Source organism: Manacus vitellinus, unplaced genomic scaffold (genome assembly GCF_001715985.3).
Source record: "Manacus vitellinus isolate BGI_N305 unplaced genomic scaffold, ASM171598v3 scaffold_58_pilon, whole genome shotgun sequence".
NCBI classification, from domain to species: domain Eukaryota; kingdom Metazoa; phylum Chordata; class Aves; order Passeriformes; family Pipridae; genus Manacus; species Manacus vitellinus.
Window position 1 is genome coordinate 568,981 of NW_021940671.1, and position 19,386 is coordinate 588,366.

Sequence of the window (19,386 nt, forward strand, 5' to 3'; positions counted from 1 at the left end):
GATTTGGGACAACATAAGAACTCAAATGAAAAGCTCCCTCTCTCTTTACGCTAAACATACTGTTTAGCCATGAGGGAGCTGTACAGCCTGTTCTCAAATTCCAGTAAGAGCACATGGTTTATATCAGGTTCTCACAGTTATGAAAACACTGCTGAAGAAAATAAATTAGCATTAAGTTGTATGGAGACAATGAGAAATGGTTTGACATGTTAGTATAGTAGCTCAGCTATAATCCAAATCAAAGAGCTAACAAAGTCTTAACCAGAACAGGGAACAGTAAACTGCAAGTATTTGTTTTAGTGAAGTACAGCAATAACTGTGCATTTTACAGCAACTTCTAGGAAAAAGTAAGGGAAAACAGAGAAAGCTGGTCACATAAACTGAAGTCCAGCAGTGACATTCTGAGGGTGGCTTTAAAGACTACGCTCATCACCACACCCCCACTGCTGCAAAGCCCAGGAAGTCTCCTGTAGTACTGAGCATTGCAGGAAGTGGTTGGGCTGCACAGTAATGATTTCATAATTATAACTGTACAATTTCACACTGAAATGTCATGGATTTGCCACAGTCTGCAGGCTGCCATCAATGCAACTCGATACGTTACCAGTTCAAAGTCCATGCACAGATGTATTAGTCTTGGTTTTTTATTTATTTATGGTTAAATTTAGGTACTAGCACACACAGCATTAATTGTTGCTAGTAAAGAACCCACAGATCCAAACTCAAATTTCTGCACAGTGAAAGGAGGGCAGCACTGAGGCCTGTCTCAGCTGATTTCAGGGAAATCCCTTTCAACAGCACCCACAGCTTAAATAACTTCAGAATTTTATGCTGTAGTTATTAAATATTGCAAGTGTCTCTGAACATTAAGGGTTTCACATTTCTGCTGTACAAAAGCTTTGTCAGGAAGCTCTGTGAGAAATGGTCTGGAGCAAGTCACTTAACCTTTGTCTGCCAGATTCCCAAACTCTGAAGCAGGGCTAAGGACATACCTCACTTGGATACCACGGGGATTAAACACTTTGAAGTTCTCTGACTGATAGCACAGCAGATACAAAAAGTTTTAAATTTATCACAGACTTATCTTTTTGTCTTACTAACCAAAGGAGGCTGTCTGGCCATTTGTTACTCAGACTTGCACTATGATTCCATCTGTGGGACAAATAACCCAGGCCCGTTCACTCATGGCTATTTAGAAGAGTTGCCAGTGTCTGGGATTAAGATGTAGGCATGCTGCTGCTTTTTGTCTTCAGCTGGGATTACAGAAGGTCTATCATGTGGTCTCCCTGGGCCCAAGACACTCTGATGATCTGCTCTACATGCTGTAAGCTCACTTCTTGAGTTTGCCTTCATGGTAATTTGAACTGGTATTATTATTTACTGACATGACTTAGCTTGGTTTTCTAGTGGAGCATAAAGTTTTGGTATTAACTTATACATTCTAAAAAGCCTAACTTTTAAAACAAATACTGAGCTGCAGAAAAATCTTTCTGAAGCTCTTAGAGATTAGTGAAGATCTGGGGAGCAGTAAGGTCTGCAGGCTCAGCACCAACACTGTACACCAGATGTATGCAGACAGATATGGAATTTACCCCAATAAGGGATTTTTTTACCTTATTCGACTTCTGGTTGTAGGGGTGACTGATGCTGTAGGAGAAGAAGAGAGGGACAGCTGTGGTGAGGTGGTGCCCATTGCCATGAGAGATGCTGGAGATGCTCCATCAGGGGCACTGATATCCCGCTTGATCTCTTCGCTACTTCTTCGAGAGACTAAGGGGGGAAAGGCCCATATATTTATTTATCTCTTTATATTTATCAGATTTATCATTTGCATAAAAACTTTCAAAAACTTATTCATGCTCTTAAACAAGCATTAGTTCAGAAACCAAGCATAAGAACCTATATCAAACACCAGGTTTCAGCATTTTTCTTGGTGCTTTGCACTTCAGAAACACCAAGGATTTAGACTGCCCTACCAACATTTCTGATCAAGCCTGTATCTTGAAGCAAAGAAAATTTGGTGAATGTATCTTAATGGAGTATCACTACTTCCATTTGAAGGATTTAATGAATGAGAAGGAATTTTAACACCAAAACATTTCTTTTTCTCTAGTCCATGCAGATACACAGCGAAGCTTCAAGCAATTTAGAAAAAAGAAACCCCAAACAGTTTAGAGATGGCATCTGGTTTATTTCCCTTTAATTTTAATGAAGAATTGGCATGCATGTGATTTCTGGACACCACTAAATATCATTAAGTATATCAAGCATTGACCTGAGTCCATTCAGGCACATTCCACAGAGCTTGCTTCATTTTATCAAAGGAAACAATTTTTCTTTCAAATGAAAGCACAAGCATTGTACTCTGTAAAACCAAATCTGGAATGGTGACATGTTCTCTACGTGGAAAAGTTTCCAGTTAAAAGTAGGAGGTTTGCCTTTATACCTAAATAATCACCATTGTTTATGTTTGTGCAAATCAAAGATGCAACTCTCCATATAAATCATTTTCTAATGACCTGGGGGCAAGTACATCAATTTATAAGTAACAGACACAAGAAGTTTGTGATTTTAGGACAAATAAAAACTATCTAAAACACATCTTCTTGTAAAAATTTACTCAAAGGCAGGTGTTTTTTAAAAAATATTTCTCTCAAATTAATTCTGCTTGGTTTATACAAAATATCATTTTATATTATCACCCTCTTTGTGTTATAATTTATAAAGATTTGTTTTGTGAAGCCCCTGTTGATACTGAGGTATCAGTTTATACAGCCTGATAGTAAACTAACACTCTACATAAACTTGTACTTAGCAAGTCTATTGTTTTTTAAATCCAAAGTTAACATCAAATGTGCAGCAACCACCACTGGCAATGCTGAAGAATATTTGTAGGTTATGCCAGTCACAAAATGGACTCATTTAAAGTGATTCACTGCAAACATTCTTTTGTCCTACAGAATGGGTAGAAGTTTTGCTACTACCAGGTAATAAGTGAAAACATTTTTATGCATTAGATAATGGATAATAATGCATTTGTCACTTGAAAAGAATAATCCTCCTGCTTTAAGCCATTGACAATAATTCTTTCCACAAACAAAAATAGAACTGCTTAATTAGAAAAGGATAATAATGCTTCTCTGCCTCACTCAAAAAAACCCAAAAAATCCTACATCCAAGCAGTAAAAAGCAACAGTCAGAGTTTCTTCCTTCACACATATCTTATACATCAAAATTATTTGTAACACAAGGAAAAATGATATAGAAGTCAATTGTTCCATGTATGGTTCACACTCGTCCATCTGACATGTGGGTAGAAGTGGGCATAGCAACACTAAGAACACCTGACAAACAATTGGGAAAAAAAAATCTCTTCAGTTCCACTTGAAGTAATAAAATAGAATGTTATTTTACCACCAGACCTCAGTTTCTTTCCTCAAAAATACTTCAACAGAAAACATGAACACTGAAAAATAAATTACTCCAAATATCCAAATGGGGGGGGGGGTTGACAAGAGCTTGATCAACGTTCTCTCTTGGCAAAATAAAGCAGATCTGTAAGTACAGTGTTGAAATGAGAGTTCCTTAGTTTAATAATAATCTAAAAACCGTGGTATTACCAGAAATAGCTTTGGCACTTTCCATAGCAGGTACTCTTGGCAAGGACGCCGGTCGGCTGGTAGAGGATGTTCTCAACAGATGTTCTGGACAAAGCAAAACAAGAGAGAACATCATTGCTGAGGATTCCAGTCCAATGTCAGACATTTAGCTCTGAGTCAGGAACATTGTCCACCAGTGCCCGAGTTTGGCTGTTTTAGTGAGAGCAATTGATTTTATCTGTAACAAAGGGAAGGCCTAAAATTGCTCATTACCAATGAAGTGCACCATGAACACAGCATGAGCTTCTTAATCCTTGTTCCCTAAGGCTTCTTGCTAACCCACTTCCCCTGGTCTATAAAAAATGGATTGTTAAACCAAAAGGCTAAGAAAGGAAGCCCCATTTAGCACATGGCCACAAATATTTAATATTCAACAATGTGTACTGGTAAAGCAGATTGCTTTGTCCCTCAGGTGATTTTTTTTCCCCCTCTGGTTTATTGGGTTGGGGTTTTGTGGGGGTTTTTTATTATTTTATTATTAAATGAAGCCACACATTTTTTTCCTTGCCTCCTCCATGCAGTGGAGCCCAAGAGGTGCCTTCACAAACTGTATGGAAAGATTAGCTCTGCCTCCTGCCAATGAGCAAAAAGTCTACCACAAAATTCATTTTCTGTAGCAGCAAATCAAAACTATTTCCTATTATGAAATATTCCTTCAAGTAAACCTTTAAACTGCAAACAAAAGGTTTACATATTCCTAAGAAAAAACTCTTAGAAGGCGGTAATTTGAATATTAAACCCCATGGAAATTAAGAACAAGGGTGAAAAAAAAGTGAAACTCCATTTATTAACTGAGAACGTGACACAAGAAACATACTTAGCTACAGAAATACATTAAAAATACATCTCTCTGGCTGTAAACAGGAATTCTGCCTGGCACAGTCACTACTGGAACTCAGTCCTGCTCCTGCATTCACTGGCTCTAAGGGAAACACCAGAGCCATGTAAAACATACCACTCACTTTGTGTTTAAGCTTATGTCTACCCATGAACTCTGAAACAATTAAAGAATCCTGAATTATCTTCTTGGAAAGGCATTTCAATATTCCTAAAAATATCAAAGTTTCTAAAATTAAAACTGCAGCTGCATTGTACAAATAACCTCAATATGGATTCAACAAAAGCAAGAAGGAAATCTGGCACATACAGACTATTATGAAGTGCTACCAAAGGAAAAAAAACCCAAGCCTTTACAAAACATCAGACCTCAGGAATACCAAATTGAGAGGAAATATTCAGCCTGGAGTCATATGGGGATTATCTTGAGAAACATCTACACACAAAAAAACCCTAAAGCAGGCATAAATCAGAGAGCTACACCCAACACATGATAGCCATTCATTCTCACAGGAAGAGCACATTGTGAGCAGCGTTTTGAGAGACAAAACAAAGTTCACAGAACAGGGAAATATTGGGAAATAGATAAATCAACACTCAATTCCATTCAATTTTTCATCTGGCTCACGAAGATTCAATAATAGGTTTATGTTTTACTATTCACATGCAGTGCAATGCCAGCCATCATCCTCGTTTCATTTTGGGGGGTGAAAAAACCCTCAACCACACAATAAATAATGTAACCCCAGGTGGGTATTTTTAATATCTGGAAGACAGCTGCACACACGTCCCTGAGATTATCTTATCTTGATTTTACAAGTGATCTTAGTTTATGCACACACTAAAAACTGACAGACTAATGCCAAGTTATCAGCATGCAAACATGGTTTTGTAGAAAATTAAAAAAAAAAAAGCACCCTCATGTTATGCAACCACATGTGAAGAAACAAGTAATAAAAACTTGAACACGAGATATTCTACGATACTGGGAAGATATTTTGATAATAAAAAGGATATAACATGATAATGGCTTTGGATACTAAACGATTTAAAAAAACCCACACAAACAAAGTATTAATAGCATTGCTAAAAACAAAGTTGGAATGAACTTGAATCAATACCTTGAACAGGAATTTCTGCATAGCTTGGTCGTTTGTCTGTCAGGGTAGCAAGGGGTTTGGAAGCTGAGATTGGTCCACTTATAGAATGCCTCTGAAATGGAAAAGCACTTGTGTCAAACATCATTTGGAACATCAGAATCAGTTTTAGACACTCAGATATTACATTAAGTACTAATTCAAAAGAACCAAAAAAATAAAGAAACCTTTAAAAATGCTTTTGTCAATCTGAATATACATACACACACTAGGACTTGATATTGTAACATTTATTTCTCTAAATTGAAACCTGTTCCTCAGACCAACGTTGCAAATTAAGGTTATGAATTCTCGCACAGTTTCTGTAACAATGTTCACCTTCTTTTGTATTTTGTTTGAGCAAACCTGTTCTGATTAAACTAGATGTGTTTATTTAAACTAATAAAACCCCCTATATATAGCCAAGGTTTTAGTGCTTGATTTGTGTTATTAATATAAACCTTTAGAGCTCTGTGCTTTTTCCTGGAAAGATGGGAGAACGGTGTATTGGGTACAGTGACACAAAGTACCCTTTGCTAAGAAAAACCCTACTGAAAAAAATTTTTTCAGGCTTTATTCAGAATGTCAAGAGCTTCTGTTCCCCACCTACTTAACTGAGATGCTCTGGGAACAACTGGTGAGAGACAATTTGTTTAGTATTTGTCAGATATGTGATAAAATTCAAGTATATTTGTTTTCTTCTCAGATCACTTTAATTTCTGTTCTGCCCTAAACCAGCCACGAATTGAATATTTTCTTTTCAAGCTTTATGTAAAATATTTAGCAATCCATGGCTTGTAGCACCTTACAGTGCATGTACATGCTCACAACTGTGTTAAGACACACACACAATTTAGTAAGCACTGAACAGGACTCAAATAAGCATTTTAGTCTCACATAAGTGAACTGTAATTACCCTTACAGTTACTGAAACTCAGGCTCAGTTGCTGAAGACTCTTGGAGGATTGTCCACAATTATTTTAAATTAATCATTGCAAAGAGTCTATTGCAAATTACAGTTCACTCTTTATACACCCTGTTCTATTAGATTCCAATATTTAATCATAATCAGTCCACTAATGTGTTTATCCTGAAAACTCCTTCAGCTTTCTATCTGGCCCAAGATTAGATGAGAAGGTTAAATGAGTCTTATCTTCATAAAATACTAAAGGTCAGATGTTTCTCATGCCAAATTATGTAGGCAGGACAGAGAAATCCAAAATTGTTAAGTTAACAGTATATATTTTGTAGGATCCTGTAGCACAGGCAGGATTACAGGGCTACTTATCCATCATTTCGAGTCCAACTAGTTATGGTTTTGTGCTAGAAATCAAATGGAGAAAATAACTCCCAACATACAGAATGAAGAGTTTCATCACTTCATATATTAAATGTCCTGCACATACACTACAAAGATTATACCTTTAAATTATAGGTGAAAGCGACTGTGATAGTGTGCCACGCATAGAAATGCCCACAACAGCTTCCCCTAAGAGCTGGTATCTCAAACCTACACTGTCTTTAAAGTTCCTGTCACCTTCTTAAAAAAAAAAAAAAGGACATTTCCTAAGTATAGGACAAGGTCTCAAATTGAGGCCATTTCACTGCATGCCCCCACCCCAGGAAACAGTGACAACAGTTAGATAATGAGGTTAAAAGAAAAATATCTCATTTTGGTCAGCTTTGGGACTGTCAGTACAGCGACAGGGGAGTACAGAGCTTCAGCCAGGAAACAAAGGTATATGCAGAGCTGCATAAACACACACCTTTATCACTTTCTCAGCTTCTGGATATCACTTTAAACCAAACATCCTTTATGGGTATTGTCAGAAAGTGGCTGTATTACTCAACTGATAACTCACTGCATATTAGTCTTGTCTCTGTTACAAAACCATTTGCCTCTTTGCTCCTGTTGACACTGCAGACAGAGCTCACTTGCACTGCTGTTAGTTCCTTATTACAGATCTTAAAGCTCCCACAAGTAACACAATGACTAACACCCTGCAGACTAGAGGAGAATGAACCCACTAATGCTCATCCAGCTCCACCTGCCATCATCGATGTGTTAGCAGCAGAGCACAAGTCTTGGGAGACACTTCCAGTCTGAGAAAGAACTGTGGCAGGATGAACTAGTCCCTTTCAACTCCAAATATTTTGCTTCTGACTCTTCATCCCTGTGTCTCCTGTCAGCTCTGGAAGGAAACATGACCTTCAACCACCATCCAGGTACCTATTCCTGATCACTTTGCACTTCAGTACGACCTTCATGTCGGTGCACCTACACATTTCAGAACAAACAGGTTTCCACATATTAACTAGTTAAGATATGGAATTCCTTGACACTAAATTTCTTGGAGCTGGAAGTTTATATACTTAAAGCAAACCAGGAGTGGTGCCCAGTAAATCTGAAACCACCTCTGCTTTAAGAGTTCTCCAGCTATGAAACGAAAAAACATACCCAGGGAAAGCAGGAGATAAACTGCCTTGTCCTCATATTCCTCCCTAGGCAACTGCTTTGGTCACTGGGTGGCATTCCAGACCAGCTAAGCTCTGAGCTAACCCAGCAGGGCTGTTTGCACATTCTGAAGAACATTCTCTTCATACCTCTCTCCCTAAATTGTTTTGCAGTTCTGCTAAGAGCCATAGTAAAACACAGCTATGTTCCACTGCAGGCTTGGACCTGAAGCCAGAAGGGGTTTTGTCTGTTTGTTTTCAGTTGCAAAATATATCCAAGAATGTACCTCCTCATACATACACATATTACTGTAAAGAAAAACATACCAAGCAAACAAAACCTCTTCAAGACTGAGGAAATTCATGACAGTCCAACACAAAGACAAAGCACATGTTGATGCATCTGCACTTGGAGAATCTTTTTTGCAACCAATCCACCTCATCATAGCATCAAAATTGTGCCACTTTCTCAGCAGGTGCCCGTGTAAATATTTCCCCTGTGACAGCATTTAAAACCAACTGAGATAAATGATAACAAGCAATTCAACACCCATACAGAGATCAGCCCTTCCACCTTTCCCCAAACCTTGGATGACTTCTGTAAGGTGGGAGCTTATAGTGATTATTTACCATAATCTTGCTTTACAATTGCAAGAGAGCAGAAACACAGACAAAAAATTGTTAAAAAAAATGCATAGAACACAACAGCAGAAAACAAGGTAGTAACATGAAAACAAAGAAAAGGAAGAGATGACGAACATCAGTTTGAACCTGAACCCCTTCTCTCTTGAGCAGAAAATATTCTTTAAATGCAATTTACTTAACTGAGGTCACAAAATCCGGTTGCCTTCTCAGTAATTACAAACACTTTCAAGAAATCCATCTAACTTCAAAAAGACAATAGGAGCTGTTTCCATTTACACACCCTCTCCTTTGTTTTTCAGGCAATGCTTCCCACTAATGAGTACCCAGCTGTTAATGACTTGGTTCTATAGTAGAAGGTGAATTCAAAATTCGAGTAATCCTGGCAGATCGAGATCATCAAACAAGAGCTGCAAACCTGTGCAGGTTTGCAGTATTCTGAGACATTACTTTGGTTCATGGTTAATTTACAGGTAAATAAAGTGAAACCAAGCCTTAGATTTCATCAAAAAGTCTTCTGTATGCCAAAGCTCTGGTTTAGCCCTTTAGAACATGAGATTAAGTCTGCCTCCTCCTACAAGAGCACAGAAATAAACAGAAATATAAAGACAGATCAATAGGAACAAAGCATCTGTCAGAGAACATTTCACATTTAACTAATTTAGAAAACTGCTGTCAAGAGTGACTGAACCGCGAGAAGTAGCAGAAGCTCTCCCCAAAAAAACATTTAATTCTTTCTCTTTGCTTTGAGGTTACCCATTTGTTTCATGAAATTCACTCTTAAATGAATAAAAGCTGCACTGGTCTGAGCACAGGAGAATAGTCAATCTCTTCCAGGTACTGTTCCTTAAAGATTAAGAGCTAGTATGGATAGAGAGTCCTCAGTTCACACAGAGAGAATTTATTACCAAAACATTACACTGACCTACAGTAAAAATCAAGTTTTGAAACTTATGGTTAGCAATATCTTGAAGGCAACAGGAGAATTACTGATATTAAAGGAGCAAAACACATATTAGATTCTTTGATTTTTCTTTATAAACCTGGTCCCATCTACCTTTTCCTTAAATTTTTTGGCTTTTGCCAAAATCTTACTTCACACAGCCAGTGAGATAATAAAACCAGCAATGATCTACGAAGCTGAACATCAGAGTCCTGATGATGCCACCTCAGTGCCCCCAGGCTCCTGCAGCAGCTGAGCAAGTGGACAAAGCTTCAGAGGGGACAGGACAAAATACACAGCACAACCACCCACTGGCCAAACTCTGTCAGTACAAAAGGAACCAAGATAACAAATTCACAATTATTTCATTCCTCTTGAGTCAGGCCTATATTGAAAGGCCAAGCAACATGGGATACATTTATACTGATGACTGCTGACACATTCTGCACAGATCTCAGCCCACTGCCCCAAGGGAATTACTGCTGTTTCCATGCCAGGCACAGGACTAACAACTGACAAACAGCAACTCTAAAACTAAGGAATGCAGATACAGTTTTCCTCTCCTGATTTTCAGTAGCACAGGAATAGCAATGGTTGGAAATATCTAACAAGAACTTCCAAATTAATTCAAATCTTATATTTCAATGTGGTTCTCAGTGACTCTTTTGTTAGACTGAACATTTTAGTAATTACCTACTTAAGGCGACATTTTATCGTTGTTTCCCCACAAAGTCAGCCAATATTTGTATGTTACCACCTGTAGTTTCACATACTCTTCTTCACAAAGAAGGATTAAATGCTGTCATAAAACACCTACCTGCATAGGGGATACAGCAGCAGCTGGGGGAGTTTTCATGGGACTTGGGCTCAGGGGAGTGCGAGGAATTGTGGCAGCAGCAGGGCTTGGAACTAATGGGAACACAGAAAGAAAGCATTGTGAGCATGGCACTGTTTTGCAGTGAAACAGGAGATTGCTATAGCCAACCTTCACCTTGTACTTCACATTACAAGTTTTACCAGATCACATCTTTCAGAATTTCAATTAGTATCTGACTGAAAAGTCATTTGAAAGTATGCCTACACATTTACTCCTCTGCAATTACATTCATTTTCTGTCTATCATCCACAGTAAAAGCATAAGTTTACTGGGGGTGGACAAGGCTAAGGTGCAGGATACTATTACCTTGGCAGATGTAAATGCTGGCATTACTAGTTCTCTGATCTCCAGATAATTAAAGAGACAGTAGCAGGCTCCTGGCTCTGCCAGTGAGACAAGAAAGATAACCTATATCACCTGCTTCTCCTTTCTAGTTTCTAATCAAAGTCCACAAGTACTAGATATTATATAGTTTAAATTTTGGGATTAAACGAGTAACATGTTTAGAAATGTACAAAACCAGACAAATTCTAAATTGGTGAATCAGTCATCTAATTATTTAACAGCCTGATTAGACATGAATGCTGAGGAAGGAGGCACATATTAGCTTGAAATAAAAGATTCAAAAGATGGAAGAGGGGATTTATCATTTTACCAGACTAACTCTGGTAAGAAAGCACCTTCTTCCAATAACACTCTAAAAAACCCTTCTAAACTAACAGTGGAAAAGTAAAAAACTGTAAATACCTATGAACAAGGAGAACAAGTATGGAAATAGAATCATTTACAGAACCTCCAGAAACATGGAGACACTTCTATGTCTTAAACTTTCAGGTTATAAGCAATTACAAGTAGCTTTGCTGTGCATAGTACAGTCTGTAAGTCTCTCTGGCAACTTAGTCTACTTCAGACCAAGCTTTTATACATCAAAGACTTACAGAGACATTATTGTACATGAAATTCAAAACCCAAAGACCTGGCAAGGGAAATATTTTAATCCATTCAAGGTCCTATATGCAGTCAAAAGGTAAAAACCCAGTGTTTCTCATTTCAGGATAACTACTTGGATTCCTTATTCTGCTCATCTAAAGAGAAGAATAACAGCACACAATCAGAATTATAGTAAAGTCTGTTGCCTCAACTGTGAGACCCCTCTCATTTTAGAAAATATTCCCTATATCTTTTAATAGGTGCTATTGGCTGGATCTTAATTTTAACTTTAATCAGTGCTCTCAGCATAAGAACACAAGTTATTAAAAGAAATAAACTCAGCTCTAGCTACTACCTGGCTTTTAGAATGCTTAATTTGGTACATTAAGTTCACATTTTAATAATCAGGCTGAAATCAGCTGTGCTGCCAGCTATAATTATGTGTGTCATATGTGTTTATGTATTTCTCATATACAGGAGCACTGAATCAAAGCACCCAGCATATGAGTCACTGGCAATGCGACAATAAAGAAAAAAATAAAGGCAAGACAAAAAGGGATGCTTGCACTTAACTGCAGAGAACAATCTGTTCTGCAGCCCAGTTTGGGTTGGTTTGTGTCAGCCATCACCTACAGGCCACGACAGTGGGAAATAACTCACCTTTGATTCAGCTAAACCAGCACAAGTGACCATGTGAAGACCTGCAGGAGGGAGACTTGGTCCAGCCCTGCCCTGGCTGTTCACCCACCTTGGGAGGCGCTGTCGAAGGACTTGATGAGCGTTTTCACGGTCGGGGTGGGCTCGGAGGAGGTGGAGGATCTGCGGCTCAGGCCCATCCCCTGCCTCAGAGCTGCCAAATCTCTCTCTACAGCGTTCATGTAGTTGTACACTCGGCCACGTTCCTCCTCCTGCCTGAAATCAATGCACAGCTCGTTTTAGGTGTTTAAAAAACGTTTCAACCTGCGAAGTCTCAAAGAAAAACCCAACAAATTTGAAGCTGAATTAAAATCTATGGTCCAAATCGGTCATTACATTAACCTAGTTGTCTTTCCACTGTAATTTAGAAATAGATTATCAACCTAAATTAGCACTGTAAATTCTTATTATTTGTCAGCAACAGAGCTTAGCATCTGGTGAAAAGTCTGTCAAATCAATACTTGATTTAAGGCTTAATTCCTGCTCCTATCTCTCACACACACACGGATGGAAAAAATTGAGCCTTAAGGATTTCACCACTTCAGCTGAAAATAATCATCTCTGAGGGGAGAATTTTTTTTCCACCTGCATATATGGAAAACAATTAAAATTAATACTAAGGAGGTAAGAATACATTTCTGGCATACATCTTTAGGCAGCATAAAAATCTGTTTCATAAAAAAATTAGATTTTTAGTACAGAATATTTATGGCTATTGTCTTCAGTGTCACTCACAAGAGAAGAACTGTTTGAAGCAATCTATTTTCTACAGTCTGCAATAATTACACATTGACTGATTTTTCCTTCAGACACTGTAATAGACTTTCCTAATATCTTCCCTTCAACACAGCACCTATATCACTTCCAAGGAAGCTGATTCAGTTGCCTGCAGTGAATCAAATGTCAAAAGATGCTTGTGTATAAATAAAAAATTATATACTCATTGGAATCAGCAAGCCAGTTCTACTTGCAGAAGTGCAACTGCAACCTCAAAGGTTCACTTGCAAGCAGTAACTGAACAACTACAGTTCTGCTGGAATGTGTCACAGTAAGAATTGTTCATATTACTCAGCTTGGTGATCTTCAGATAAGATGCCTCACGCCCACCACTCACCCATCCACATAATTTTCCACTTTCAGTGTGTAACCAGTCTGCTCTTCCTACCATCAGTTCCTACCAAGTTCCATAGCCTGTGCTATCTCATATCCTACTGGATGCTGAGTTAAATGTAATGCATCCTATAAAACTCCCATCCACATGGAAAAAAATTGTTTACTATATACACATCATTACTATAATTGTAATCTATACATGCATTTGAACCCTAGAGACAGTGAAGTCAGGGTTCAAATGGTGCTGCCTAAGATGTTCATATTTGAGGACTTAAATGCTTCAGAGAGACATATAACAGTTTCTAAATAACTGGAGCACCTAATTCAAGCCACAATACAACCCGGTTTGAATTATTTTTATTTAAAATGTTTTTATATACAAAGCATCTCTAATTATCAGCGGAAAGAAAAGAGTGCAAGATATATGCAGAATTAGATAAAGGTTTCTCCTCAGGTAAAAATCCAGCTGTGCTTTTAACCATACCAAAAGCCTTGGCTAGTAATGAAATATTAATGATGGTACAGAATGATGGTAGAGAATAGGCAACACTGCCTGCTTTTCACCTGAGGGAAGTGAAATCCTGTTTAGCTGTTAAACTGGGCAAATCCTCCACTTCAATCTGGTTTTGTGAAAGTGCCAAACTGAATATTCTTGGGTGGATTAAGCATACAGTATAAAGAAATAAATATTGTTCTTTTCAAAGTGTACCTATGCTGACCGTGGAAAGCCTGGATAAAGCAGCTTCTCGAAACATGGAACCTCACAAGAGGATTTAGGAACTTCTGGAGTCAAAAGACTGGATTTCCAAAACTGTACCCCCCTGCCCAAGGAGACCATCTCCCTGCTGTCCCTTGCATACTTGCGTGACTTGATTTCCTCCAGCTCCTTGGTGAGCTTCTCGTTCTTCTCCTGAGCTTCGTGCAGTCTGCGCTTCAGGTCCCCGATCTCCTCCTGGGCCTCGGACTTGATGTCGTTTGCAATCACCACTGCAGTCTGCAGGTCTGCCTGGAACTGGCGCCACTCTGCTGACTCCTCCTGCCAGCGAGAATTTTGAAGTTAGACATAAAAGTTACCCTTCATATTCGTAGTTTTTCCTGTGCTGTTACAGGAAACAGTTCACAGGAATGACAAAGGTACTCATCTGGCATAACCGAAATTGCAACTTAAATTCAAGGAGTTTTGCTGGAAATAACTAGATTTGAGATCATGGATTTCTTTTCCAAAGCAGATAAAACGTTCAAAGTGGAGGTGGTAAAAAATTAATATTAAACTATGCATGGGAAGACACAAACATTTTCTCCTGAGCCTAATGCCATATCTTTGTGACAATGAGAATTTTTCTGAAGTTAATTGTTTAGTGTCTGTAGGTTAGTAAATATATTCCCCTGATACCTGTCTCTCAGAAATAATTATTTTAATGGTATTACATCTAATCATGTTATCTTTTCACAATTTCACATGTAGGTCTTATGACATTCTATGTTTACAATTTAGTGAGTTTATAGGTTTTAACCTACCCGCAGTCTCCTGTGAAGATTCTTGATCTCTCTTTCCATGTCATGCTTTTGGTCCTGAAGTTTTTTAACTGTATCTGGAAAGAAAGTCAAATTCTCTGTAAGACCTTAGTCAGGGACTATTTACTTTAAAAAAAGTAACTGACAAACCTGCAAATGCGTTTGAAACCTCCTCATTTTTATAACCAAAGCCATCTGGAGAAACACAGTAGAAGCAGAAGAAATAATTTGCCAGCAAGTGCTAATAGGTACATAATTCTCTGTCTGGTGAGGGGAACAGCATTAGCAAACTCAGTTCTTATACAAATCCCAATTCACAATATTAAAATGACACAGCAATAACAAAGAACAAATAAACCAGGAAAGCAATTTGACATGAAAGGATCCTGAAAACATGGATGCCTGGGGATTTTCCCTCCTCAAACAAGCTGCAGCTACACAAAGCCTGTTGATTCACAATTTACTCCCTGCCCAAAGCAGCTGACATAACACTCACAGCCCTGCCTTCCATAGGGATAAAATTCTACTTATAACCCCAAGACTCTGACATTCTTGTCTACCAAGCTACTATTTGAGGGTGAAGCAAGCTATATTTACAGCACAAGGCCCAACAGTCTGTGAGATCTGCTGGGAGAGAGATGGTCCCCTAAATCTGTCAGCAGCAACACAAAAGGGTTCACAGCCCATCAGCACCAGCTCCCCTTGGCGTCTGACAGGCTGGCTACTGCAATTATTATTCATTTGGTACTTTGGTCAATACACAAGGACAATGTGATTGATTACTCCATTCTTAGAACTAAGCAACTAATGAGGAAGAACACAGCATAAATTTCTAATTAGCCTGTCACTTCACTGATCCTGGGATTCTAGGATGGTTTATTTCTATAGCATCGTGTAGCTGTTTCCAAACTGTAAAAACCATGGAGCAACAGATGAAATGCAATTTTTCTTCAGGTTCATTATTCCAAGACCTGCTGGAAACAAATATTTTTCCTGTATATTAGCAATACTCTTTCCACAACGTGACTGAAGATGCCTAATACAGTTAGGCTGTTCAAAACAAAATCCTTCCCCAAGAGCCCCAAGTACAGAGGCTTTGAATGTCACAGTTAATTTCTTTACAAGACTGACATAAACCTCAGTTGGCCTGAAAACACGATAACCTTTCAGGCTTGGAAAAGTTGAAATGCTAAAATTAGACAAGATATTTCTGTATTTATCTCCTCCTTATAAGACTGAACATTTTAAGATGCATCCAACTGATCTTTAAGCTTTGAAGATAAGCCTGACAGGGTGGGCCACCCAAATCTCATGCTACCATGATATTTAAGTAAAGCTCTATAATTTTTAGCTTGTCTCTGTATACACAACTTGTTTGAGCTAAAGTCAGCACTGAGAGAGCAGGTTTAGGTCAAAGTTATAAAGGTTGCTCTCCCTGCCTTTTCCTTTAAACACATTTTGAAACAAAATCAAGTCGATGTTAATTTTGACTTTTAAAAAAAAGTTCAAAGAAAAAGTGTTTTTAAAAATCAAAAATTTGTTCTACTACTAAAAGCAAGCTGTCTAAAAATAACCACAAACCAGAAACTATAAATGCACCCAGAGTTAAGGCTTATGTAGTGCCATTGTTTTGAGCTTTTGTGAGATATGAAACGCACCATTAAGTTTTAATGTATTTATGCTTTGAAGTAAAACACAATGGTCTGAATATTCTGCAGGTACCATAAACAATACAGAGCACTCCACAGCAGTTGCTGGAAACAGTCTTCCACCTCAGTCAACCAAAGAGATTTTTTTTTAAAAAAGAAAAACACACCAAATTGCAACTGAATTTGAAATGTAGCGAGAAATTAAAATTAATACAAGTGATTTCACCTTTTCCACCAACTATAGCCTGAAAATCCAAGTAGTCAAAATAAGAAGATGCACTGTGGAATCTTTCCTTTCTGCATCCCCACAACCTCCATAATTCTCTAACAAACACAAACCTTTCCCACCTCCACATGCCCAAATTTTCAGCATGGTAGGACAGGTACTTCTACCATTATCCAGTCTCCTCCTTTTAAGGATCATAGAGAAGAAAGAGGATCGAGATAAAAGGAAAAGTAACTACAGGTTGGGGTAAATAAAGAACAAAGAGACTGTTCTGATGAATGAACAGGATAACCAAAACTGGCAAATCAGCAAACTGCTTGTGTTTACTGCAGGAGCCAATTACATCTACATTTTACAAAACAATATTGATTTAAACCACAGTTGGAGAAGGCCTTGCCTCTACCTAGAAGGCAGAAAAATAAAATTAAGGGACATGTAGACTACAAATGGCTAAGATTTGTAGACCAATCTCGCTTCTGAGCTCATCATGTCAGACAATAGATCAATGCAACAAGAAAGCTGAATTTAAGGGTCCGCCATTAGCCAAAAAACCTCCACCAACTAACAATTTGTCTCAACCCAAGACACAATTAAAAAATGTCCAATTGACTTTTCCAACACTATGTTAGAAATGGCCTAAATATGGTAATGCAAACATTTCATTTCATAACTGCTGTCAAGATCCTTTTCAAATGAGCAGAATTAAAAACTAATGCTGTCAGTTCCATAAAAGAACTATTTATTCACTGAACTTTAGATACATCAACCTTCTCGCTCACCTACCCTTGTCCTAAAAATTTACTGACTTAAATAGTTCAACTAGGAGAACCTACACGCTCAGCAGATGTACCTTGTGCCAAGAGAACAGGCAACAATTATTTTCAGGCATCAGAAGAAGATCTGACAACTGGTAAGCAAACCTACCAACACCCATTTTCTGCACATCAGGAGATAAAGTTTTCTGGAAAAAAAAAAAAATCCCCCACAAACTCTTATTAACTTCTTGGAAGAATAATAGGTTTCTTTTTCCCCCTTAGTCACCAAGGATGACTAATGTGACAGCTGGGCTACCTGACTACAGGAAAGTTTTTGGGAAGGCAGAAAGAAAGCCAGAGGCACCACGCCACCTAGTGCAGTGTCTGCCCTCCCCACCTCCTGCCAGCTGCCCAGTCCCTCCCAGTCCCCCACCTCCACACCAGTACAGGTTGTTTCAGCTCAGTTCAGTGGTGAGGATATAAAACATACAGGTTATTTTAATATTTCGTAGGCTTTCTAGATACAGTACAGAAGCACTGTGCTTAAAACTCCCAATTCCCAACAGTAACGAGCTCAGCTGCCACATTCTGCAGTTCCCAAATCTGGATGGATGTCAGGAACACACTGGTTTTAATCAATGCAATTTGCATCCTACTGTCCAAATCCAAGAGATTCCAGTTTCTGCAGGCAGACATATCGACAGCTAAAATGTGACAGATCAATACTCAGATTACTGTGAAAAATGTTTCATTCCAGGTTCATTGTGCCTCTTTTTGGTGTTTGAGAAGCTCACAGTGAAGCATTCCCTAAGTGCCAGTGTTGGAGAATTTCCCATTCCTTCATTACTATTTGTGTTGGTTAACCATTAATTGAATTAATTGAACTCACCACCTCATCTGTGAAGCATCTTTTTCCTAAGTGTAAAGTCTGTCTTTCATGAATTCTTTAAGTGATAATTCTCCATCACTTACCACTTGTCATTTTTCAGTTGTCTTGCCATCACTTTCCTTCACTCAGTAACTTTGCCATTAGGTAAATTGCCTCCTTGAAGGGTGGGTTATAATTCTTCACAAATTAAAATCTAAAATAAAAGTTCACTAAAGAAAACCTTTATGCTTTTACTATTACAGTTGGTTATTTAGGCTGAAAAAAACAACATTCTTCTAGCCATTGTTTTATAATACCTAAACCTACACTAAATTTTCCACATTTAAAAGCAGAGGCATTACACATTTGGCTGCCAGAACACCACAACTGGCCAAAAGTCTGAGCAGCGTCAGAGAACTTACTGCTACCAAGATATGCTTTTCTGTCACTTTAATACAAATTATTAGAATTGTCTTTTAAATGTTTTAAGTGTTTTTCTGTGTTTTAGATGTACCACCTTCAAGTCCCAGATTTTCCATACTGCTGTTCTTTGCTGCCACTGCTCAGAGGCTACAATGAAAAAACGCTCACACCGTGTTAAATTGTGAACCCACGAACAGCGTTTTCAAGTGGTCAGAAAACACATATTTTTCAAACGTACACAATTCCTCGGGTGCCATCCCTTCGTGCTGCCACTAGATGCCACTCTCCTTCCTGCATATAACAAAACACCCCGAAAGGATCACACCGGGCCATCAGCTGGTTACAGCTGAATTTTCCGAACTATTTCAAGAGCAACGAATGACAAATATTGTTGCGATTTTTGTCGAAAATCTCTGCCCCGGCAGAGGTTTGTCTCCCTGAATTTTCGCCATTTTAAGTGAAATAACTAACAGCTGTTTTGTATCCCCAAAGCAAAAGTCTCTAAAACCTAAAGCTGCCTTCTAAGAGGGTATTAATATGCAGATACCTAAATATCTACTTGACTACAGTGCTGCTCCCTGTATGAATGTATTTCAGTTAAAGGATAAAAAAATACCAGTAGAAAAAAGTGTTCAACCTTTTTGAGTGTTTGCTACAAAAAAA

General features: G+C 38.2%; 1 protein-coding gene across 2 annotated transcripts in view; it reads right to left on the reverse strand.

Moving 5' to 3' along the window:
* Positions 1-19,386, reverse strand: part of SPECC1L (sperm antigen with calponin homology and coiled-coil domains 1 like) — a 65,933-nt gene that overhangs the window by 22,001 nt on the left and 24,546 nt on the right. For both annotated transcript variants that reach the window (XM_018081959.3, XM_029963303.1), the window contains exons 6-12: positions 14,806-14,879; positions 14,148-14,323; positions 12,227-12,390; positions 10,489-10,580; positions 5,618-5,708; positions 3,621-3,704; positions 1,614-1,770 (exon numbers count right to left, since the gene is read on the reverse strand). In XM_018081959.3, coding sequence (XP_017937448.1) covers positions 1,614-1,770; positions 3,621-3,704; positions 5,618-5,708; positions 10,489-10,580; positions 12,227-12,390; positions 14,148-14,323; positions 14,806-14,879 — 838 coding nt within the window. The remainder of the gene's footprint in view (positions 1-1,613; positions 1,771-3,620; positions 3,705-5,617; positions 5,709-10,488; positions 10,581-12,226; positions 12,391-14,147; positions 14,324-14,805; positions 14,880-19,386) is intronic.